Raw genomic sequence first — 24,768 nt, 5'->3', positions numbered from 1 at the left:
CTAGGCACCTGCCAGTGATGCCTCAAAAGAACCCCGTAGGAGAGGGTGGCTAATCTCCCCCATTTTACAGACGGCAAAGCTGAGGCCCAGAGAGGTTAAGCCTCACAGTGATAAGCAGTCAAGCTTACTTAAGCCTTCAACCTAAGGATGGGTTTCCAAATTCAGAGGTTATCAGAAAGCCCGTGGAGATCTCCCCTCCAGCCAGGATGTGAATCCACCCTCTTCTCTAGATAATACGCACAGGACCCCGACCACGGCCCCACATTTTCTACATGGGCCCCATCCACTCCTGACAACGATAGCAACGACAAACAATATTAGCAAATGCTACACATGCCTCCTATGTGCCACTTAATCCTTAGGAGACCTAAAGGTCAAGTAGCATTATCCCCATTTTACGGATGAAGAAACTGAGGCCCAGAGAAATTGAATTCTCTGTCCAAGGTTGCCCAACTAGAAGTGCTGGTGGCAGGATTTAGATGAAGGAGGTCTGGCTCCAGATCTGTGCTCTTAGCCAAGACAAGCACCACCCCTATAAACAGTCCTGAGGTCAGGCTTGGGACAACACCCCCATTCTAACGACCAAGGCCACACCCCACATGCCCTGCACTCACCACAGCCCTGGTTTCTTACCACGATGATACTTATCAGCCACACCCAGCTGAAGCCACACCCCTGAACCCCACCCCTAGTCCTGACCATACACCCAGCCCTGATCAGTTTCAGAAGTCACCAGCTTGCCCAACCAGGGGCCAAGTTCAGTAGTTCATTTGGGCTAATGACATTTTCATCAATTTTGATGCAATAATTATAATCAGGAAATATCACCTGAAAATCCAGCTTCCCTAGGGGGGTAAAAAAAATCAGTGGATCGAGTCACGTTAGGCCCACATTCCCGAGAAATTACGGTGACTTGTACTTGGGTAGAATTAGAAAGAGAAGTGGTTGGACTTGACACGTGTATGAAAAGCTTAATTAAAGAGACCTGATCGACCGAATTCAGGGAGCGGGTGGAAATCAGAGATGACACCGCAGGTTCGAATTCGAGATCTTGGGTGAATGAAGAAGCCACTTACTGAGATCGGGAAGTCAAGGGGATGAGCAGGTTTGGGGCAGAAAACCTAATAGAAATTAGGAGTTCTGATTAGATATGGTTAAATGTGAGATGCCTATGGCACGTCCAAGTGCTGATTTCAAGTAACAGGAGTAAACTGGGCCTCAGTTTCCCCCTCTGTAAACCAGGAGGTCGGAGGGTTTTTATGGTCATGTGTCAAACTGCCAAGTGGGGCCAAACCTAAACCTCACTTAGCAGCCTTTCAACGCACGGGAGCAGGCACTTTCATCCCCACTTAGCGGATGACAGCACTGAGGTCTGGAGTAACTGCCCCAAACACACCAAGCTTCCCTCTTCCCAGCCTGCTGGCCTCTGCGTAACAGTCTAGTGCACACCCCAGGTGAAAGGACTAGAACCGTCGGGGAGAAAAGGGCACGTGAGGTGCATCTTGCTACCGAAGCTCAGGGGTGAAGGACTCCAAGAATCCCAGGATGACCGACCGTATCGGCATGACCTCAGGCAAGCCCTTTCTATTGGGCCTCAGTTTCACCATCTGCCTAGCGGACCTTGGGGGAGCCAGGATACCACCAAGTTGTAACACGGTCCCAGAGCTCCCCGCCCCTTCAGTCCTGCTGCTTATAGCTCTGACCTCTCTGGAAAGGATGCTACGTGCCTTCCCTAGGCACAGCCCTCACTCTGCAGAAGTAACCAGCTTGAGGAAAGCCATACACACCCTCCAGGAAGCCTGCAAAAGACCCCCAAAGCCACCACTCCGCAGAGGGCCAGGAGAGGGCCCGGCCACTCACTCTCGCGCTGTTCCCGCTCGCGGATGATGGCATCCAGCCACTTCTGCTTCTCCTCCGCCGTCTTGGCCATGCAGACAAACCACTTGTTCTTGGCTGTGTTGTGGATCTTCCAGCCATTGGTGACGGTGTAGCCATGGCTGTGGTAATCCGCTGGCAGGGGCAGAAGGAAAAGGTGGGTGAGCACGGACTCGTCCACACGACTCTGAACATTCCCCACTATACGCCCCCGAGTGAGGTGACGGGGCCGGCCCTTCTGGCTCTGGAAGGACAGGGCACAGGGGCATCGGCAGAATCGGGATTTGGGAGCTGAGCTTTCAACCCTTCCAGTGCTCACTCCCTCTCCTGGCTATTCTCTGGTGGGAGAAGAAGAAGATCTGCAAACAAAGACCCCTCCAAAGCCCTCCATGACACAGGCTTCGGGACATAGATTTTAGGCACAAAGGCAAAAGTGACTCCCAAGGAGGCACCTGCCCAGGAGCCCAGAAATGCCTCCCTGGCTCCCTGTCCATCTCATTCGGGCCCTTGGGCGACTCAAAGCCTTACTTACTGCAAGCCCGACAACGCCAAGTCATGGGCCCTCACGTGCTCCTGGCTGCGGGCGTTAGTAAATCTCTTTGAAAAGAGGTTGGCGTTACCCAGCGAAGTGGTTTCGGGGTCCTGCCTACACCCTGAAGCTGAGGAGGGGGCTGCAGGTTTTGTAAGATGGCCTAAGGGGTCCGTGGCTCAAAAACAATTAAAAAGCCCTGCCTCAGAGAAGTTCAAGGACACGTACACCACGAGGTTTACACAATGTTCATGACATCACTGCTTACGATGGTGAACAGCAGAGACAACCCAAACGTCCACCAGCAAAGAAAGAGATGAATGTGGCCTATTCGTGCAACGGAGCATTATACAGCAATGGGAACCAATGAGCTAGAGAGAGCTATGTGCGACCATGGACGAATCTCACCAACATGGGGTTAAGTAAAAGAAGCAAGATGCAGAAGAGTATACTGTATTTTATAACCACTTGAAATACACATAAAATTGCATATGTATTGTAAGTCATTTAAATACAAATATAAAAGTAAAACCATATAAATAAGGTTTGAAAACAGAGAAATTTTGATTATAATATGCATACTTAGGAAGTAAAAATATTTTTAAAAAGCAAGAGAATGATCATCACAAAATTCAGATGGTGGTCACATCTGAGAGGAAGGAGGCACTGTGACCAGGGGCGGGGGTGTGAGGGGCTTCTGGGGTACGGGCTGTTCTACTCGTTAACCTGAATGGTGACTACTCAGGTGTTCATCATATGCACGTAAGTTTGAGGCGTTTTTCTGTAGGTGGGTTACATTTCAAATGGAAAAAAAAAAACCGAAAACAAAAACACGTCCTTTAACTGAAACAGCGACTGTGCCGTGGGTGGGTGGGCTGGGCTCAGGTGGGGCTGAGGGGGGGCCCACCTGTCCCATCTTCCACGTTCTCCACCTCCATGACTTCCGTGTTGATCCGACCCCTGAAGATGTAGAGGGAGCCATTGATGGATTTGGTCCTCTTGGTGGATTTCTTCCCCCCGGTGACCCTGAAAGACAGTGGGAGGTCGTTCCCTTTGCCTCATCTCATGGGGCTGCAGCTGCCTTCAACAGGGCAACGTGAGGAAGGGCAGTAACGCAGAAGGGACAGGGGGAGCACGGCACCAGGGTCAGGAGCAAGGGCTTCTGGCCGGTGAATGGGCGACTTCTCCACCCCCAGCCGTTTCTGCACCTGGGAAACGGGCTAGCAGCCTTGCCTGCCTCACAGAGCTCCTTTTCAGCTAACAGGAGATGTGGACAAGAAACTAACGAGAAGCAACAGAAACCTATTCTTCTTGGCTAGAAAACAGAGAGAGGCTCTCAAGGTGTCTAACAAACAGGTACTTCCGGAAATATGACCAGAGTGGAAAGGAGCTCGGAGTAGGCAGTCCATCCATCCATCCATCCATCCATCCATCCACCCGCATCCACTGACCCACAATTCATTCATTCATTCACTCAGGTGAATTCTATCACTCGCTCATTAAGTCACTCGACAAACATATGACCAGCATTTTCTGTGGGAGAATACTAAGTCGGGACCAAAGGGAATGGCTCACCCATGCATTCAGCAAGCACTTATGCAACCCCCACTTGGTGCCAGGCAATCTTCTGGATGCTGGGGTTGCAGCAGTGAACAAAACAATGTGCCTGAGAACTCGTCTTCCAATATGGGAGTGGGGGTTGGGGCAGAGACTTAAGGAAGTCAAACCCACCTTATGTCAGAAAGGCTAAATGTTGTGGTTAAAATAAAGCAGAGAATGAGACCTCATAGCTCGAAGGCCACTGTGTGGTCTGCACAGGCCCCCTCTGCTCCACCAGGTGGGTGATCTCACGGACGACCAGCTGTGTCTGTTCCCAAACTTATCTGCCTGATGTGCACCTGTCACTGTAACTGGGAAAACTATTACATGAGCTGAGGACACACGAATGTGGAAAGAGAGCTGATTCTCTGAAAACTAAGTTGAATGTTTCAAGAAGATTTGGTAAAGGTGAGTTGCTTTTGCATTAAGAGTGAACTCATCCCCAAAGAAGAGGCCTTGGCTCTATAGGAAAAGAATATTTAAAGAATGCAATGTTTATATTTTTAATTAAAATAACACATTTAAGGTTTGTAAATGGGAGAGAGGAGGGGTGTGGTTTTACCGGGAGGAGGTGGAGGTCAGGGAAGGCTTCACTGAAGCCAAGACCTGCGGGAGGTGCGGGAGGACCCCAGGAGGACATCTGAGGCGGCGCGTCCCAGGCAGAGGACACAGGCGCCATGGCTGGCCGTGCTGCAAGGAGCAGTAAGGAAGCCTGTGTGGCTGGAGCTGAGTGGGTGAGGGGGAGTGTGGGAAAAGGGGTCAGAGTGGCCACACGGGCCGGATCCTGCAGGGTCCCGTGGGCAGTGGCGAAGACAGACTTCTGTGTGTGTGTGTGAGATGGGAGCCGTGGAGGCTTCAACCAGGGGAATAATGTGACCTGATTTAAGTTTTAAAGGACTCCTTCTGACTCACTTGGAAAATGGACTGCCAACGGGGCCAGTGGAAAGCAGGAAGAACCAGAGAGGAAGCCACGGAGAGGGAGATGGTTCGTGTGCCTGTAATCTGTACATAGCTATACATATGTGTGTGTACATAAGCATATTTTCATAAACTTTTAAAGTATAATATCTACACAGGAAAAAAAAAACCTCAAAGTATATGGCTCAATTAACCTTTACAAAGTGAAAACACTTGTATAAATATTTTAGACCACAAAAGCCCCGCGTATCATGCCCGCTTCCGGTCACTACCCTCTGCAAGGGTAACCACAGTCCTGACGTATAACGCTGTGGGTTTGCTTTGCCTGTTCTGAACGTCACATATATGGGATCATGAAGGTGATGGAGATGGACATCTGGGTTGCCTCCCGTTCGGTGCTGCTGTGAATGAGCTCGCACGTGTCTTACGAAGAACATATGTGCACACCTCTTTGGGTCACCTACCTAAGAGTTATAAGGTAGAACTGCTGAGTTATAAGGAATGCACACAGCGGGCTTTACTAGATACTGCCAAGCCGTCTTCCAAAACAGTTGTATCAATTCTTCCACCTCCAGCAGAGGAGGAACATTCCAGTTGCTCCACATCCTCCACAACTGGTATTAATTTCCATTCTGGCCATCCTGATGTCTTCTTTTGTGAAATGACCATTTTTCTGTTGAGTTGTCTACTTTTTCTTAATGATTTATAGCAAGAGTCGGCAAATCTCTTCTGAAATGGGCCAGATAGTAAACATTCTCGGTTTTATGGGCCTATTACCCCTGTCTCAACTACTCGACTCCACTCTTTCCGCATAAACAGTACAAAAACAAATGGGTGTGGCTCTGTGCCAATAAAACTTTATTTATAAAAATAGACAGAAGGCCAAATTTGGCTTACAGGACTTCTTTATATATTCTGGATATGATTCTTTTGTCAGTAACGTGGATCACAAAGATCTTCTAGTCTGTAGCTCACCATTTCACCCACCTCATGGTGTCTCTTTTAATGAACAGTTCTTAATTTTAATGCAGTCTGATGAATCTATTTTTCCTTTATAATTATACTTTTTGTCCAATTTTACACATCTTTGCTTACCCCAGATCATGATGGTAGTCTCCCATGCCTTCTTATAGAAGCTTTATTGCTTTACCTTACATACTTAAATCTATAATCGATCTACAGTTGATGTTTGTATATTTTGTAGAGAGTCAAGACTCATTTTTTTTCTCAATAGATATCAAACTAACCCAGCACCATTTATTGAACTATCCTGGAGCTTTTGTTGAAATTCAAATGGCCACCTACATGGGGGTCCACTTCCGGACTTGCTATTCTATTCTATTAAGCTATTTGCCTCTTTTTATGCCAACATCACATCTTAAATACTGCAGGTTTACAGTCAGCCTGGCATCAGTAATGTAAGTCCTCCAGCTTGGTCTTTCTTCAAAATGGTCTCTTTTTTTGTTTCCATGTAAATTTTACAATCATTTACGTATATACAATATCCTTCCTGGAATTTTTAGGGGAATCACACTCGGGTTCTGGCTAAAGTTTGATGACAGAATAAAAAGGATTTGCTAATTAGGGGGTATGGGGATGAAGCAGATTAGACCAAAGGGCAACTGATATTCTAGCCTGAGCTCCTGGTTAAATGGTGGTACCACTGACGGAATGAGGAAGACTTGAAGAAGAAAAGGCTTGGAAAAGGACTTGCAATGAAAATGAAGCATCTTATTTTAGACACAGTTTAATTTAAGTGTGAGCTGTGTGTGAGACACCCAAGTAAAGACAGAGATTTATATTTCTTCTACTTTACATGTGCCAGGCACTATTCTAACCACTTTACATGTTTTATTTTACTTAATCTATTAAAACCCTATGAAATGAGGACTGATCTTATCCCCATTTAATAGATAGAAAAACAGAGGCATAAAGAGCTGACATAACTTGCCCGAGGTCACACAGCTTGTCAGCCGAAGGGCCTCTGTGTCCTTAATGACTACATGCCGCCGCCACCCCTGAGGCTTAGCTAAGCAGGCAGTTGATATGAGACTTAACTCATCTATATCTCTGGGTCTCAGTTTCCCCTTCTGAAGAAATGGGGAGGTGGGCTTTTAAAACACTCCCTTCCACTCTGACATCCAAGAAGCCTCTGCTTTTGAATTAGACCAGAAACACTCTGAGTCAGAGACCTTCCCTGACCCACGTCCCGGACGGGCGGTGTCCTGCGTGACCCAAGCAAAGACAAAACAGCCGGCAGACACCTAGCCGCGTCAGGCGTTTCCTGTGACCACATCAGAGGCGGGCCAGCTGTTCCGTGCACATTGCCCAATCCCTCCGGGACCTCTCGGAGCCCAGTCCTCTGGCTCCCAAGCCAGAGGCAGGAATGCTGGCCACCTGCCAGGTCCTCTCAGGAGACAGATGTGCCCGTTCCTCTGCCTGCCTGGCCTACTTGCAGAACTGAGGGAATGGCCTTAAAAGGGCTCGTGGTGGCCACAGGACAGCCCCAAAAGGCCCACACGGAGTCCAGCAAGATCAGAATCAGCTGCTATTGCTCCGACAGGTGCCACCACGCCCCGAAGGATGGGCCTGCCCTAGGGTAGCTGCAGCTAACTCGAGCAAACTCGGCCAAAGCTGGGAGCAGGTCAGAATCCTGCAGGGACATTCTGTTTTCTAAACCCCAGAGTTCTGGGAAAAGTGCCTGTTTCAGACATCCCAGGGCGGGTGGCGAGGAAGGGAGGGGGTGAATGCTGGCAGTGACCTTAGCATTGCCAAAGAAAGGCTCTTGGGATGGCCCCAGCGAGCACACACAGGAAGCAAGGAGGAAGGAGCATGGGGTATTGACGTGGGGATAGGAGTGCAGGAGACAGACAGACACAGACAGACCCAACAGAGTGGGCGGGAAGAAAATAGCAAATGAGAAAAAGACGTGCCGACCCAGCCACTGCCAGATGGCCAAAGGAGGAGACCAAGGCCTCTAATGAGAGGAACACTGTCAGGGTTCAGCACAATCTCGGCCTCCTGGCCCACCTGGGCAGCCCGCCCCCCAGCAACTCACCTGGATTTCCGCTTGCAATAGACAAGGAGGCTGTCAAAGAGGAAGAAGGCCCTCTCCTGGATGTTGCCTGCAGAGATTTTTAACAAAGTCCCTTGCAAGAGGAGCTGGGTGCAGATGTCCGTGAGGTTGGAGCCCTGGGTGAGTGATGGGGGGGTACAGTGAATGAGCTGGCAAATCCGGAACACTATGGGGTGTCCCCTTCCCTCCCAGAGCCAGAACCCACCACTGCCTCCCTCACACCCAAGAATCTAACTGCCCCACTGCGGGCAAAGCTGTCGGCAGACAGAAAACTGAAACCGTCTGATCAACGGCCTCCACCTGCTGAGGGGACGACCAATGCCGGCGAGAGCACATGGAGGTGACCATTTCACAGAGAGGAACCTGGGGCTCAGGGAGGTGCAAGGACTCCCCCAGCTCACACAGCCCTGTCGGCGTCTGGTTTTGTTTTGGTTCGGTTCTTGTTTAAAATTCAGGATTTTTTGTTTTGGGGGATTTTTTTGGAGCCTAGCCCTTCCTCCTTATTTATTTATGTCTTGTTATTCCATCTCCCCACAGAAATGCCGCTTGCATAAGGACAGGAAGCATTATCGACTATTTGTCAAGTATCTGCCGCTGTATTGCCAGCACCTGTAATACTCTCCGGCACATGGTAGGCACTCAGTGGATGCTGTGGAACAGGTGACGAATGCATCGCGAACACCATCCGGAGGTGGATTCTGAGAGCACTCACTCTAGCTACAGACAATGAGTACAGAAGGGAACGGTTCCCAGATTCCACCTGGTCATCCGTGCTAATTGAAACGTTAAGTGTGCATGAAGTTCACTGAATCTCCATGAGGTTCAAGGCAGTGTGGTCAAGGAGGGCAGCCGGGAGGAGTAAGATAGGCCTGGGATGAAGGCTAAAACAGAGCAGCTGAGGCTGGGGTTGGGGGAAGGTCTCTGCTGGGAGGAGTCCTCGGAGCCTGGGGCCATGCAGGTCTGCCTGGGGCTCTGGGGGGACCACAGCAGAGACTGCAAAATGCTAAGGAGGAAGCTAGGGGCAGATCTAGGCAGGCAGCTAAGGCAGCCCCCTGGCTGTCCCCCAAATCCTTGCTCCTCTTCTGTCACAAGAATGGAGTTTTAGCTGGCATTTGGCTGCCCAACCACAGACTCCATTTCCCAGCATCCCTTGTCCCAGGTGTGATCATGTGACTAAATTGTGGCCAGCGTGCCTCGCTTGCGCATCATTCCCTTGAGGGAGAGTTCTTACCCCACCCCACCCCTCCCTCCCTTCCCTCTTGCAACAGGCTGGAAGACAGCCACAGTGGTGGAGAAATATACAGTAGCAGATGATGGAAGGAACCTGGGTCTAAACAGAGCATGGCCGCCTGACCCCCCGTCTGCACGGCTACCAAGACGTCAACTCTTATCTCACTGAAGGCACCGTCTCCCTTACAGCAGCCAACCACACACTTTACTACACTGAACTAAGGATGTAGGCCCCATCAGCAGGTGGGCAGTGGGGCGCCTCTGACACTGAGGCCTGAGGGATATGACGCAAAAGCAGCGTTTTCGAAGAGCTTCGTTCAGCAGACCTGCGCATTACCGTGAAGGGAGAAACAGAGACATGACGCCGTCTCTGCCTGGACGTGAACTTGGGGCTGAAAGAAGGAGAACTAACTGTTCGCAGAATCTCCTTCCCCAAATGCTCAACACACAACGCCAACAAGGGGTGTGCGCCCCACTGAGATCAATTATTTCTGAGACGCAGGAAGGGGAACTGGTTTCAGCAACGCAGAAATCAGGCTGCCTGCTGACTGCCCACCGCAGTTGCCTCTGCTGCTGTTAGAGCTGGTTTGCTCTGTGCCCATGCCTCAGCTGGGTGCAGCTGTCACCCGGCAATGCTAGAGACCCCTCTGGAGGCCATTCGGGGTCCTGGGCAACCAGCTGCTTTGTCGTCAAGAGCTGTGCAGCCCAGGACAGGAGCACCACCCATCAACAGAAATCACAGCTTGGAAGCTTGCAAGCCACAGGCAGATTCCTGATTCCCACGCAGTGACCCAGCAAGGTAATGAGCCCGCTGCACGAGGACATGAAGCTCCCATGATAAAGAGCTTCCTGAGGCCCCAGCATCCTTACAAACAGGAGGAATATGATTACCTAGGTCACGAGGCTCCATCAGTGGCCTATGGACCAGCTCAGAGCAGACAGTGTAGAAGTTCCTTAAGACCACGTGCCTCCCCCATCTCCTCCCCTTGCCTCACTAGTGCCCACCCACCGGTCCCTTTAGGCTCCACAGGGTGATTTTAGCTGCTTGGGTGTGAATCTGGTACCTAGTCCAGCTTCAGCGCCCAGAACCTCGAGGCCACACAGGCCTAGACCTGACCCCTCTGCTAACGCCAGGGGATCACAGAAAGGAGAAAGGAAGCATACCTAGCCTGGGAAGCTGCCTCTCTGGTCTTGGCCAACGACCACCCAGCACACTGCATAGGATGAGGTGCCAAGGACACTAAAGGGGGTACCCCTTCCACCCCAGCCCTGCTGAGAAGCCCAGCTGGCCCTTGGTCTCCCCAAAATCCTTAAATGCAGGTCAGATACACGGGGAAGTGGCCAAGCACCAAGGTGTCCACCAGGCAAGGCTGCAGACCTCCTGCAGACAGTGCAGACTCGGCCACACTGAAGTAGTACCAGCGAAGACGACAAAAGCTAACGCGGGCACAGGGTTTCCATGCGCCGGCTCGTGTTCTAAGTGTCTTACACAAACCCAGTTAAGCCATACGACTCTCACGTTGCAGACGAGGAAACTGAAGCACAGAGCGGTAAAGTGAGTCGTTCGAAGTCACGTGGCTAGTGAGGGAGCAAGCTGGGATCTGAACTCAGAGAGGTGTCCCCACTGCCTTACCCACTCCCCTCTGCCACCCTGGGCAGCCTCTTACAAGTCAACCTGAAAGACTTTCGTGTGCGCTTATTGGTTAAGAGCGGGGGTCTTAGAAGAGGAGAGACCACTGACCCGTGGGAGCACAGGGCAGCCCGGGCTGGAAGGAAAAAATATATGAGAATTTCTATTTATGGTCTTTGTTTTTTAAAAAATTAAAAAAATAAAAAAGGTTTTATGCGTTCCTGGTCCCGTTTCCTTCTGTCCCCTCATGGAGGAGTGAGTTAATGGGCTCTTAAACCAGGGCTCCCAGAGCCAGCAAGATATGTGTGCCTGCTTCTTTCCTATTGAGAGTATGCATTTTCTTTTTATTACTGTGAGCGTCACACAAAAGCCCACGGGGCTTGCCCGCAGAGTGTCCCCCTGCAGGCGGGTCAGCCCACGCCAGGTGTAAGCTCTAACCAAAGTTGTACGGTGCTTGTTCATTTAAAACAAATTCAGAAAGAAATCCTACTTTGCTGCCATGGCTCCTCCTGACATTCATTGAGCGTTTACTCTGAGTCAGTAAAGAAAGCACCATTCCGAGTGCTTTGCATGCATCCACTCCTCGAATGCCCAGGTGATGAGGGATGCCGCCATGATCCAGACCTTTCGGAAGAGGAGAGTGGGGCAAAGGAATCCCTCCGCGCAGAGCGGCTGGCTCATTCCTCACTTGCACCATGTTGCGACACACTGCCATTTCCTTGTGCTTAGCAAAATGGATTTATGGATTAACTTATCTGGTTTTGACTAAACCAGTCTCGCGACTAAAAAGGACGAGTGGCTTACAAAAGATCAGGCCAAAAGAAACACAGATTAGAAATCAGACTAATGATGAAGCCCAAGCGCACAGCAAAAAGCGGCCAAGAAAAGACTCCTCCTCCTCCAAAAGGAAGTCCCTTGCCAGCCATATTCCAAAAGAGAGATGACAGCCGTGCAATTGGATTGGCAAGAGGTCAAACAAAAAGTTTAGAAACTATCGAGAAGAGTGTCAGAAATAAGGACTTGCAATGACCATTCACCGTGAACGACACCTTAAAGCACACTGTCCCCTGAGACTGTACCTACAGATGGCACGGCTTCACTGTTACGCATTATTTTTTCTATCTAGAACATGTTATTTTCACAAGTCATCTTGAGGGTCAAACTGTATTTAAAAACCTTTCTACTTTCTAGAAAAGTCATTTTACGTTTTCCAAAGCACATTCATATTCTACACTTCATCTTATCCTTGCAATGGTACCAGGAGATAACTTCAGAGATATTACTACTAAAATCAGACAACTAGGGGGAAATAGAGCCAAGAGAGCAGGACAGACTAGCCTGAGCCTCAAAACCAAGTCCTGGCGCCTCACTTCATCTGCAAAACAGAGATAATACCGACACCTCCCCTCCAGGGCTGAGGGCATGTGACACGTGCTCGACGACCGCCTGCAGTTCCTATTCTAGATTACTTCATTTCCGACTTCCCAAAACAGTAAGCACCATTCTCAGACTGTAGACTTTCAGGGGGTCATAAAGGGCCCCAACGACCCTTAGTTCCTATTTCTGTGGGCCCTTCCCAGAAGAAGGCATTTGAAAATTATTTCTGCTGTGGCTGCCAAACTGCTTGCTCAATCCCCTTTCCAAAGGGGCTCAGGGGCCCGTGTGAGAAGTTTCTTTTCCAGCTGGTTGCCAGGAAACTCTCTGCCTCTCAGAACTGCTCTGCTGCTTCCTTTTTTTAACAGTGAATGTTAAGTAACTAATGTGTCCTGCTCTTTTTTCACCTTGGCTGCCAGGAATCTCAAAGCCCAAATAGACAGATGCTTAAATGCAGCAATAACGTTTGCTTTTAGGTTAGCACATTTGCTGAAAGTGGCCATGTGACCCACTTCCGGCAAATGAGATGAGGGGGAAGTTTCTCTGGGGCTTCTGGGAAAGGTTTTCCTCCGCTGGAGAGAAGAGTTCCCTCTCACTGCCCTGGCCACGTTCTTGTCTCCTCCTGCTTTGGACACATAATGCCTGGGGCTGTTACCATCCTGGAACCGTGAGGGGAAGGCCAAGAGGATCACAAGAACCCAAATGAGAGCTCTGACGTTATGAGGCCAAAACAAGAGTCCTCAGAAAACACATCTTGACAGACACCTGAAGATCGGGCAATTTTCAGTTGTAGGGAACAGAAACGAAGCTAGGCGTTTTACGCAGAAAGAAATGAGGGGCTCGCTCAATCACTACAGGGCTAGAAGAGGCGGGAATCCAGGCCAGGGCTCCCAGCAAACCAGGAGCACTACAGAACTGCCCCTCCAGGGGGTCACTCCCTCCGCCCCCATCAGGAAAAGGGAGCGGTCAGAACAGCACCTGCTTGAGCTGATACTCCAGGAAAAGGCTGGAGTATCTATCCCCTGGCCGCATCCAGGCCCTCGGGAGCTACTGCTTCAACCATCAGCTGCGAAGCCGCCCTGTCCTGCTAGATACACGCCACCAACACCAAAGAGGATGTCCCGTGCCCCGGCTCCCGACAGCCGGGAAGCTGCAGCCGGGCCCTCTGTCAATGCTGCCACAGAAGGCCAAACCCGGCCACAGCTGTGCTTCACGGCAAACCAGCACAAGGGTGGCCTCCATCCCGCTCCCGCCTTCCAAATATCAAGCAGCTGGATCTGATCTCGGCCAATCACAGCCCACCCTGGAGCTACAAGGGGGGGTCTGAGAAACGCGGCTCTCTGTTCTCCAGTCTCGGCCAAGCAGGAAGGCCCAGTGGAAGGAGGGTGCGTGCAGGACATGGCAAACACTAGCCCATAACCCCCACCTCTTCGCTGGACAGGAGTCTCTCTACTACGTGCAGCCAAACCCTCAACCCCTTAGCAATACAGAGTCACACTTGGGACCCCCCAACACACAGGGGAAAAGAGCGGAAATCTCGAACAAGGCAAGTGCCAGAAAATCCAAAGAGTAGAAGGCAGATGATTCAGAGGACAATCTGTGTGCGAGAGCCTTTCATCTTCAGTCTTAATCTCCTATTCCAGCTGTATTTACTCTGGTATCGATTTTTTTATTTATTCGGACTTTCCCATTTCCTTCTACAGATTTGTAAAAAATCTCTAATAATCTAAGAAAGATGTAGGGGTTTAAATAAATAAATTACACACGGTCAGAAGATCTCAAGAATCCCACCCTGAAATAATCATGATGATACGTGCTATTAGCACCTATCATGTACTGAGTACCTACTATCAATGGGGAAACTCAAGTGCTATCAATACCTATCACGTGTCGAGTACCTACTATGTGCCAGGTATCAATGAGGAAGCTGAAGTTCAGAGAAGTTAAGATATTTGCCTAAAGTCACCCAGCAAGGCAGGGTCTGAGCCAGAATTCTGTCTTGGAGGGGACCCTTACATTCCACCTTGACCTTGGCGTTAAAAGCTCAAAGGCCTACCAGGAGGGTAGGGCAACACGTGAGGGTCGTGCTGGGGAGTGACGAGTGGCGGGGACGGACTGAGGAGAGACAGAGGCGCTGGTGGCTGTCGCCATGGGAAATGGGAGCCCAGTGTTACTGATTTTCCAAAAGAAACTCGAAGTCTAGATTTTTATGTGGACTTAATTAGAAAATAATTTAAACGATTTTTTTTCATAAACACCATGTAAGCCAAACAAAATATGTCGCAGGCTGAATCTGGTGCCCAGGCTCCAGTCTGTGGCTGCAGCTGCAGGCTCCCCGGGCCCCTCGCCAGCCCAGAGGGCGCCTCCTGCCCCAGACGTACCTCCCAGCCTTCGATGTGGGACTGTAACTGCTCCAGGGCCTCCAGCTTCTCCATCTGCCGCTTCGTCTCATTGATGTTGGAGCAGACGGTCTTCATGGCCTGCAGGGCGCTCTGGACTGCGGGGTGGTCCGGGTGTTTGCCAGGGGTCCTCTTGGCCAGCTCCTAGGGTAGAAGTGAGGGCGGAAATAAAAGACGTCAACCCAGAGGGGGCCAAACACAGCCTCCAGGTCACCCGGCCAGAGCCAAATCCCAGCTCTGCTATGTGCAAACTGTGTGACCTGGGGCTGGGGAGCATCGTTCATTCATTCGACAATGTGCCCCTGAGCACCTCTCCCATGGCGGTCAGTGCTCTAGGGTCTGGGGATAAATCCGTTAACATAATAAAAATCCCTGACCTGGTGGATATGGCATTCTACAAAAATGATCAGCCAAAATAAAGACAAATCAAGTAGAGAATACAATGTCAGGGAGTGAAAACTACTGTGAAGACAATTCAGAGGGAGGGCCTACAGGGTCTCGGGAAAGGACATGTTCTTTCAAGCAGGGAAGGAGGTCAGGGAGGGCCCCTCTGAGGAGGCGACATTTGAAGAGGGAGGAAGAGAGTCTTGCAAAACTCTGTGAGAAAACTGCCTGGCAGAGGGGACGGCGAGTGCAAAGGGCCCGAGGCGGGCGCATCCGCGGTAGGGGACGGGGACAGGGACGAGCGAGGAGGTGGTGCGACCGGAGTGGAGTAAATGACAGAGAGAGAGAGAGAGAGACACAGAGAGACGGACACACAGACAGAAATCGGCAGACCCGAGAGGCGGCGCTGGCGCTGTCCCTGCCTGGCCCGTTTTCTCATCCGCGAAATGGGTGTTCGGTTGCCCTGCCTTCCCAGGGACACGGCTGGCGGGGAGTATAAAAGAGGCCAGCCGGGGCGGACCCTAATCCGGGGGCCGCTCCCCCCCCCCACCCTCTCTCACTCTCGCCTCGCCTCTCACCACAAGCACGGGTCGGGGGTCAGTCTAGGGTCGGACCAGTCTGAAAGGGTTCCGAGCACGCAGTAAGCGTGATGAGCGAGGAGCTGATAAGGAAGGAATGCGCTGGGCCTCAGGACATCAGGGAAGATTTTCGGGCCGAATCACTCAACTGACAGGACCATGCCAACAAACACATGGTTCCTTAGTCACGTGACCCAGAAACGCCCAGCGGGGCCAGGGTCACGCGGATGTGACGCTGGCGTAGTGGTTCCAAGCGCAGTCACACTCGGTAGCTGGGTGGCCTTGGGCCTGTCGCCCTCTGTGCCACGCCTCGGGTTCATCACCTGAGAGCCAGTGATGAGGAGGATGAGGAGGACGGCGGCAGCCGACACCTACGGAACCTTCGCTCTGTGCTTGTGAGGCAGGTTCTGTTACTATCCTGTTTAACAGCTGAGGAGACCGAGGCCCAGCGGGATATAGCCCAAGGCCTCCAAGAAGTAAGAGCAGGAACCTGGGTTTGAACCCAGCTGTCTGGTTCTGCTTGTGGTCAGGGTAAGGGGTAAAGCAGATACTATATGAAAACTACCCCCGTGGTGAAGAATGTACCTGGGAAGCACACAGTCTTTACATAAGCAAAGGCCCTGAGACAGCAAAAAACAGCAAGGAGGCCGCGACACCGGGAGCGACAAAGAGAAGGATGTGGGGGTGATGATGGCGAAAGCGCGCGCCGAGGCCGGACCACGGAAGGCCGCGGCCGGCAGGGTCTCTGGGTCTCATCCCTACAGCATGGGGGAGGTGGCCGGGGAATAGGAGCTGTAGCTTGGTCCTTGAAGGGACCCCTCTGGCTACCGAGTAGAAGATGCATTATACGGTGCGTGTGAAAGCAAGAAGCCCAGCTAGTGGCTACTGCAGGTGTCCAGGCAAGAGATGATGGTGTCTTGAACCCAAAAGCTCTGTGCCTCATTCATGCATTGGATCGTCCATCCATCCAGTGAGGTTTTCCATGTACCTGACCCCGTGCTTGGCCCTCTGTCAGGAAACAGATGAAGCAGCTACCACGCAAGCCCTCCTGGACCCAACGGCCTGCTTTCATAAGCATGTGCACAGATCAACTGACCACAAAGAACCACGACCAACGATCAGGAATTCAGTTCAGCTCACCAAAGCACCCCCATCCGATGTGCTGTGAATGAGTAGTTTTGAGCATCTCGACCTTTGTCAGGCTAGCCTAGACCCAAGACGTGAGTGTGGCTAGCCAGAACCCTGTTTCCCCCGCGTAACAGGGACAGAGGCGGCCAGTTACTGGGACGCCCAACCTCTATCCATCATCCTCTTCTTCAGGGGTCAAATGTCGGCCTGAGGACTAAGTCTGATCCCTGCCTGTTTCAGCAGATAAAGCTTTACTGGAACGCAGCATGCTCACTCATTGCCACGCTGTCCTTGTTGCTCTCGCACTATGGCAGAGTGTTGTCACTGCAGCGGAGACCACGTGACCTACTAAGCCTAAAATATTTACTATCTGGTCCTATAAAGAAAAGTTTGCCGTCCCCTGGTCAAAAAGCAACAGAAGACCATGAATTATATAACTAACTAACCATTCATTGTGCTGTATATCTGAAACTAACACAAAATAAATAAATTAAAAATGTGTTTAATTTTTAAAGAATTTTAAGCAAAAAAAAAAAAAGAAAAGCAATAGAGGAGAGTCTTAGCTAAGCACAAGGCCACCCAGAATAAAGACATCATTCCCAGCCCGCCCTGGGTACTAGTTTCTGATCACTGGGAAATGAACAGCTTCTATTTTCTTCTCCCTCTTCTCCAGGCTAGAATGTGGACCTGGTGTGAGCACCTGAGACTCTGGGGTGAGGGCCACACCCCAGGGTGGCTTAACTTGGGCCTTGATGTCAAGGAGCCACCACGTTACCCCTGGACTGCCTAGTAAAGAAATAAACATCTATGTTAAGTCACTATTATTTGGGTCCTGGTCACGGCCCCTAGACTATAACCTAATACAAAAGAGACCCCATCTTTTTGTCCCCTGTGACACTGTTTTCTTCCTTCTGTTGGCTCTACTTAGCTTGGTTGTCATGAAATGCAGTGAATGAATTATCCCCACTTGACAGATGAGGAAGCTGAGGCTCACCTAGAGGTGAGGTCACTTGCCCAAGGTCGAAGATTGCTAACTTGTTGAGCCAAAATTCAAACCCACGCAGTCTAACTGCTCTATGGTTCTCCAGCCTACATCCCTGGTCCTGAGGCGAGGCCTCTCACCCAAGGTCACAGAGGCAGAAAGCGAGGCCTGGCCTGGTGGATGCTTAAGCACAGCTACAGGCCCCTCCAGAAGCAGTATAACAGTAGAAAATAAACTCCCCAAAATTAGGCAATTAGAACACAAAATGTCTGAGCAGGGGCAGGCCGTGGAAAATCCTTAGAAGGACTGAGGGCAGAGAAGAGAGGGTATGTACCCGGGGCCACACTGCCACCCTGCAAATCAGCAGCAGAAGCCCCTCCAGAACCAGGTTAGTGACCTTCCCCCAGCATCCGCCCTGTGGGCCTCGTGTGGTTTCACAAGCGAACCTGAGGTAAGGACTTCCTAGAAGAGAGGATGTCAGAGGACGGGGACCCAGCATTTCCGCGAGGTCCCTCATCTCCCTCGCTCCCCTCCAACCACAGTTTTAGCAAAAGGGAGCTGAGTAGCGCTGGCTGTGTACAGGCCCATCGTGCCCCAGAGTTGTGGGTCCTGCCCACAGCAAGGCCACAAGAGGACAGCCTGGGACACAGGGCCTCAAACTCCAGGCCAGTTATAAGGAGAAAGAGCCATACGACCACAGCATAACAACAAAGCTGGATTTGTCACTGGAAGAAGTGAACTGTTATCCCTCGCTGTGACTTGGGGTTGGTTCAGGCCCCAAAAGAAACACGACAGTTGGAAAGCCATGCTATCCTCTCTACAAAGGAAAAAAGGCAGACCCTGAGGTTGAGGGTGGCACCAATAGGGGCTGGACCAATGGAGGACACGGACTTTCTGAGGACACTTCAGCCAGCTCCAGGAAGGGCTGATCCTGCCCTCAGCTGTTGGCTTTGTCCACAGACCTCTGCTCAAGGCGCCACCGTCCACGCCCAGGAGGCCAAGCCGGGATCTCTAGCAGGCACTTTCCTGTACTCACACTTCTGGGGTCCCCTCATGCCATGTCTAGGGTGACAACAGGATGCAAACGAAGAGGCACTGACACGACCCCCCGCCGCTTAAAGAAAAAAAAAAAAAGAAAACAAGAAGCGAAAAACATCTGGAAATCCAAGAAAACTGAGAAGTGAAAAAGCTGCACAGCACAGCGAAGGAAACCTCCGCGCATGCGAGCTGAGTAAAAAGTCAGGCACGTTTATTTCTGATTCTAACGTTGTCAGCCCCGGCTTCAAGTCTGGGGAAACTGCAGCCCCGTGGACCAGGAATTAACAGAGGAAAAGAAATCGTGTTCGCCAGGCTTAGGAACACCATCCTTGCGCCAGGAGGGGTGAGGGGAAACGGCGGGACGAGGACGCGGGCCTGGGAGCTCATGCTCTGGCTCTGACCAGCACATACGGGGTGACCTCCGGCAAGCTGCGTCCTCTCTCTGAGCCTAAGTCTCCTGGCTGCGCAATGCAGGGACTGGATCAGAGCCCAGGTCGCAAACCAGGCCCTGCAAGTCAAACGCCATTGCCAGCCTCTCTCAGCGAAGCAGCAGCTCGGGCCACTCTGGGCCTGTGTTTTCACCTGACAATAACAGTGGCCTGAATGGTGGCCACCCACTTAAACGGGACGTGTGCTCTACGGTCTGCCACCGTACCCACCCCATGAGTTACACCCAATCTGCTCACTTTTCCCACATGTCTTACGAGCACCTGGGTTTGAGACCCCAGACTGGTTAAGTTTCCACTGACATTCAGCAGTAGGGGGCCAACATTCAGTGGCTCTATATCCAACTTCCAAAGGAGGCCCTAGCATGGCTATAAAAGTCTATACCTTACACTCTCAGTTCCAGGCTCTATAGACATTTCTCTAGAAGGAAGGGTAAAATTGTGAGAGATGATGGTGATGGTGGTGGTGGTGGTGATGGTGATGGTGGTGGTGATGGTGATGATGCTGGTGATGGTGGTGATGATGATGGTGATGGAGATGGTGCTGGTGATGGTGGTGATGGTGGTGGTGATGGTGATGGTGATGGTGGTGGTGATGGTGATGATGCTGGTGATGGTGGTGATGATGATGGTGATGGAGATGGTGATGATGGTTGTAGTGATGGTAACAGCAGCTATAAATTCTAATTTAGTGGAAGCAAAAAAATGGGAGAAAGAGAAAATAAAAAAAAACTAAAACTATGCAAAATAAAGGAAAAAAGGGGGGAAAGAAGCATGAAAAAAGAGGACAAATAAATATCAATAAGAAAGATGCTAAAAATAAGTTCAAGTACATCAACGAACACAATAAACATAAGTGGACTAAACTCTCCTGTTAGTAGATAGGGATTGGCAGATTGGATTTCAAAGTTTTAACTTCATGCTGCTTATAAAAGAAGTACCTAAAACCTAAGGATAGACAATAGATGATGGTAAAAGGATAAAACAAGATATATCATGAAAATGTTAATTAAAAGAAGCCCACTATAGTTTTATTAATATTGGATAAAACAAACAGCTAATACTTATTTAGCACTTACAAGTACCTTACAGGTATTATTTCATTTATTCCTCACAAACCCACAACTAAGGCACTACCTGACAGAGGAGGGAACTGAGAGACAGAAAGCGTAAGTCACTTGTCGAGGAGGCGATACCAATAAACGCAGGAGCTGGAATCGACAAAAATAAAAATCATTACAATATTACGGTAGCTAACATTTACCAAGCACGACTATCTATCTAGTAATATGCCGTATTCTCATGAATTTTCTCATACATTGTCTCATCTAATCTTTGCAGCAAGCCTGGGAGGCAACTACTATCCCATTTTGCAGATGAGACAATGTAGGCAGAGAGAAGTTAAACGACTTGCACGTGGTCCAACAGCGGAGAGGTGGAGCTAGAACCACAGAGAGCGTGGCAGAAAGGAGACTGCAAGGGCAATCTGGGAAGGCTCCTTGGAAGATCAGGTATGCGAGCCTGGCTTTGAACGGAAGACAACAGATACCCCACCCCGGGAGGGCGGCTTCATTCCTTGAGCTATGGATGCTCACCACACAGAAAAGAGCCTGAACTGGGGCTGGCACAGGGTGAGGTACCGGAGCAGCTGTGGGCAAGGTGTCAGTGCTCAGCCCGAGAGACAGGATAGAGGAGGGGGGGACTGTGGTCGGGGGAGGATGAGGGTTGGGGCCGAGAAGGCCACAGTGCAGAGACCTCTGACTTCCTGTGCCTTCCCAGCAAGATAGTGACAATGCCAGATCCCTGGCAGGTGGGCGGCTAATTTCATAATGTCAGAGTCTGACAAGAACTCCGGAGAGAGATGACCCAAAGTATCCAAGAAAATACAGAAAACTGGCAAATCGATAGAAAGACAACTATCCAATGGAAAGTGGGCAAATGATGCGTAGAGGCAATTCCCATAGAATGTGCCCCCTACCGCTGCCACCGCCGTAAGTCCAGCCGGCTCCTACTTGGACCACTGAGGCCAACTCCTCCCTGGTCTCCTCGCCCCCACTCTCACCACCTACAGTCCATTCTCCACACATGAGCAGAGGGATCAAACTAGAACTACGTCAGATCCTGCCCCTCCCCTGCTCAGAACCTTCTCACGGTGCCTGCCTCACTCAGAGAAGACGAAGACTCTGCAGTGGCCCAGAAGGCCCTGCACACTCTGGCCCCACCAGCCCCCCTGACCTGGCTCCCCTGCTCCCTCCCTCGTATCCTCCTCTTCGGTCACAATGGCCCCCTCGCTTCTCCTCGGTCTCATTCCTGCCTCAGGGCCTTTGCACTGGCTCTTCCCTCTGTCTGGAAGACTCTTCCCCTAGGTACCTGCATGGCCCCCCTCCTCCTTCAAGTCTTTACTCAAACATCGCCTTCGCAGGCCATCGCTCTGGCCCTTACTAACCCTCTCAGCCTGATACACCTTTCTTTCTCACAGCGCCCCTTCCATCTAAATGAGCTTACACATCTCCTATGCATTTATGTGCTGTCTGCCTCCTCCCAGTAGAATATCAGTTCCACGGAGGTAGGGTTTTTGTGTTTTTATTGCGTGGGCGGTTTTTGCTCACTGTATCCCCAGCATCTAGTGTAATGCCTGATATATAACAGCTCCCAATAAATAGTTGCTGAGTGAATCAATGAATGGCTTCAAAAACCCCAGATGCTGTAGCACCAACTGTGGCTCTTTCTTGGAGGTTATCAGGAAGATCGGAAGGAGTGTGCTAAGTAACTAACGTCCACTGTGTGACTCTCTGTGTCCAGTGCTGTCCCGTCCCCTCCCCCACTGCATCCACCCCACATAGAGTTTCCTCATGTACCAGCTAAAATCCTTTGTAGGATGGTGAGTAGGACACATCCCCTGCACCAAGAACGGATTCCAATATTTCCTTCGTGATGGACCACGTCCATCCCCAGGGGCACCACACTGCCGATGACCAAGGGGACAGAGGTAACAGTGAAATGGCAAGGCCATCGCACTGAGTGTAGGTGACAACTGCATCACCCACAGATGGACGTGAGAAATTGACGGGACACCAGAGGCTTGGTGGGGCCCACAGGCTATACCCGGAGCAGCCATTCTGCAAAATCATCCCTGACACACACCCACTGTGCAGCTACCCCAGAAGGCTCCCCGGACGTGGCCTGTCTGGCCCCTGGATGTTTGATAAGTTTTCAATCAAGTTGACATTTGGTCATCAGGAGCTTTCATGTAGAAGTCCCAATGTCTAGACTCAGAAACAGTTGGCAACACCGAATGTCATTTTCATAGTCTTTCAATGAGGAGGAGGCTCTTACTGTGTGCCAAGAACCGACCTGGGCACCGGGGAAGTTTCCGGGGGAAACTTCCGAATCCCTGCCCTCATGGAACTGACGTCCTAAATGGAAGAGACGGAAAACTAATCCGTACACCATGAGTGAGAGAACAGAACGTGAGCCTGCAAGAGGTTCTGTGAAGAAAAATAAAAGCAGGGTAAGGAGAGAGAGAATGGCAGAGACAGCCCTTCCGCAGCCGGGGTGGTCCGAGAAGGCCTCTCCGGGGAGGAGAAATCCAAGCGGCGGGGGCCGGATGAGATTAGGGAGTGAGCCTCGGGACATCTGGGGCGATGAGGTCTCAAACAGCGGAAGTAGCAAGCGCAAAGGCCCCGAGGCAGGAACCTGCCTGCTGTGTTCAAAGAACTTCTAGGAGGCAGGTGTAGCTGGAACACAGAGCGGGTAAGAGGAGGAGAAGAGGCGGTCAGACAGGAAACAAGGATTAGATGTGCAGCGCCTCGAGGGTGGCGACGGCGAGGAATTCGGATTGTGATCTGAGTGACCGTGGAGCTGCTGGAGGGTTCTGAGTAAGGAAGTGATACGGACTAACTTAGGTCTTGCTGCTGAGTTGAGAAGAGACTGCAGAGCAGGGGTCCCCCAACCCCAGGCTGTGGACCAGCACTAATCTGCAGCCTATTAGGAACTGGGCCGCAGAGCAAATGGGCTGCAGGCGAGTGAGCAAAGCTTCATCTGTATTTGCAGCAGCTCCCTAAGGCTAGCATCATCGCCTCAGCTCCACCTCAGGTCATCAGGCATTAGATTATGGTAGAAGCATGCCAAAAAGGTTAGGGACCACTACTACAGAGGACAAGGGTAGAGGCAGGGAGGGAGACCCAATGGGGGCTGTGGCAGTGGCCCAGGAGAGGGGTGGAGTAGAGGAATTGAAGGGCTGGACTCTGGACAGATCTGAAGGCAGAGCCAACAGGACTCCCCAACAGACTGGATGTGGGGGTGGGTCAGACATAACGCCCAGGTTTGGCCTGAGCAACCACAGAGAAGAGAGGCCATTTATGGAGATGAGGATGAAGAGGCAAGGTAAGAGGAGAGAGGGAGACAGGCCTGTGGGAAGGGGAAGAGCCAAGCATTTGGTTTGGGACATGTTAGGCAGGAGAGGCCTGTTAAATACCCAAGCGGGAAAGCCGAGTTTAAGGGAACGGTCCAGGCTGGAAGTCATTGGCACAGAGATGAAGCTTAAATTAAAGCCATGGGACTGACTATCCACACAAAATCTTGCACACGGATGTTCACGGCAGCACTATTCATAACAGCCAGAAAATATGAACGACCCAAATGTCCATCAACAGATCAATGGAGAAACAAAATGCAGTTTATCCACATAATGGAATATTATTCAGCCATAAAAAGAAATGAAGTTGTGATCTATGCTACCATGCCAATGAACCCTGAAAACAGTGAAAGAAGCCAGACACAAAAGGTTCCATATTACACGAGTCCATTTGTATGAAATGTGCAGAACAGGCAAATTCATAGAGACAGGAAGTAAATGACGGGCTGCTGGGAGGATGACAGAAAGGGAAGTGACTACCAATGGGCCCAAAGTTTCTTTTGGGGGGTGATGAAAACATTCTAAAGTGATGATGATGATGATGATTGCACAACTTTTGAATATACTTAAAAAAAATAGGAAGCCACGGAGTGAAGAAGGCCACCATGGGAGCGAGTCTAGATAGAGAGAAGACCCAGGGACAGAGGCCTGGAGCCCACCTACACACGGTTTATAGGTCTACGAAGTAAGGAACCAGCAAAGGGGCCCGAGAAGAAGGAGCCAGACAGGTAGGAGGCAAAGGGGAACAGGGGGACTGGAGTGACAGCTGCCCCTTTTGGACAGATGCACCCTTCAGTCTGCCTGCCTCATCTACTTCCATTACACACCAGGCCCTCGTGGGGACCACTCCAAGACCGGAAACGCTGAGGGGCAGAGACTGGGTCTGTCTTGTTCACAACTGTGGGTCTTGAGCCACACCAGGAGCTGGCACACAGTAAGACCCCAATAAGATCTGTGCATCACCAGGAAACTACTAAAAGGTTCAGTGATAGTCCACCTGCCAGTGGAGCACCAGGGGCATTACTCCAAACCTGAACCATATCCCTGAAAATGTCGATGGAAAACTCAACAAAGCCTGAAAATGTCAACTGTCTATCCCAGGCCTGGGCTTAAGGCCGAAATAGAATGTTCTAGCTATTCTTAGGCCATGTTCAAGTTCAGCTTT

The 24,768-nt window shown here is 50.8% G+C and overlaps 1 protein-coding gene across 2 annotated transcripts in view; it reads right to left on the bottom strand.

Annotated features, from left to right (window-relative positions):
• PREX1 (phosphatidylinositol-3,4,5-trisphosphate dependent Rac exchange factor 1) overlaps window positions 1–24,768 on the bottom strand; it is a 172,707-nt gene that overhangs the window by 57,486 nt on the left and 90,453 nt on the right. For both annotated transcript variants that reach the window (XM_016143709.2, XM_016143708.2), the window contains exons 6-9: window positions 14,613–14,774; window positions 7,980–8,113; window positions 3,312–3,430; window positions 1,861–2,010 (exon numbers count right to left, since the gene is read on the bottom strand). In XM_016143709.2, the coding sequence (XP_015999195.2) occupies window positions 1,861–2,010; window positions 3,312–3,430; window positions 7,980–8,113; window positions 14,613–14,774 (565 nt within the window). The remainder of the gene's footprint in view (window positions 1–1,860; window positions 2,011–3,311; window positions 3,431–7,979; window positions 8,114–14,612; window positions 14,775–24,768) is intronic.

The sequence above is a fragment of the Rousettus aegyptiacus genome, unplaced genomic scaffold (assembly GCF_014176215.1).
Source record: "Rousettus aegyptiacus isolate mRouAeg1 unplaced genomic scaffold, mRouAeg1.p scaffold_m13_p_12, whole genome shotgun sequence".
Taxonomy (NCBI): domain Eukaryota; kingdom Metazoa; phylum Chordata; class Mammalia; order Chiroptera; family Pteropodidae; genus Rousettus; species Rousettus aegyptiacus.
This window is presented reverse-complemented; position numbering and strand designations above follow the sequence as displayed.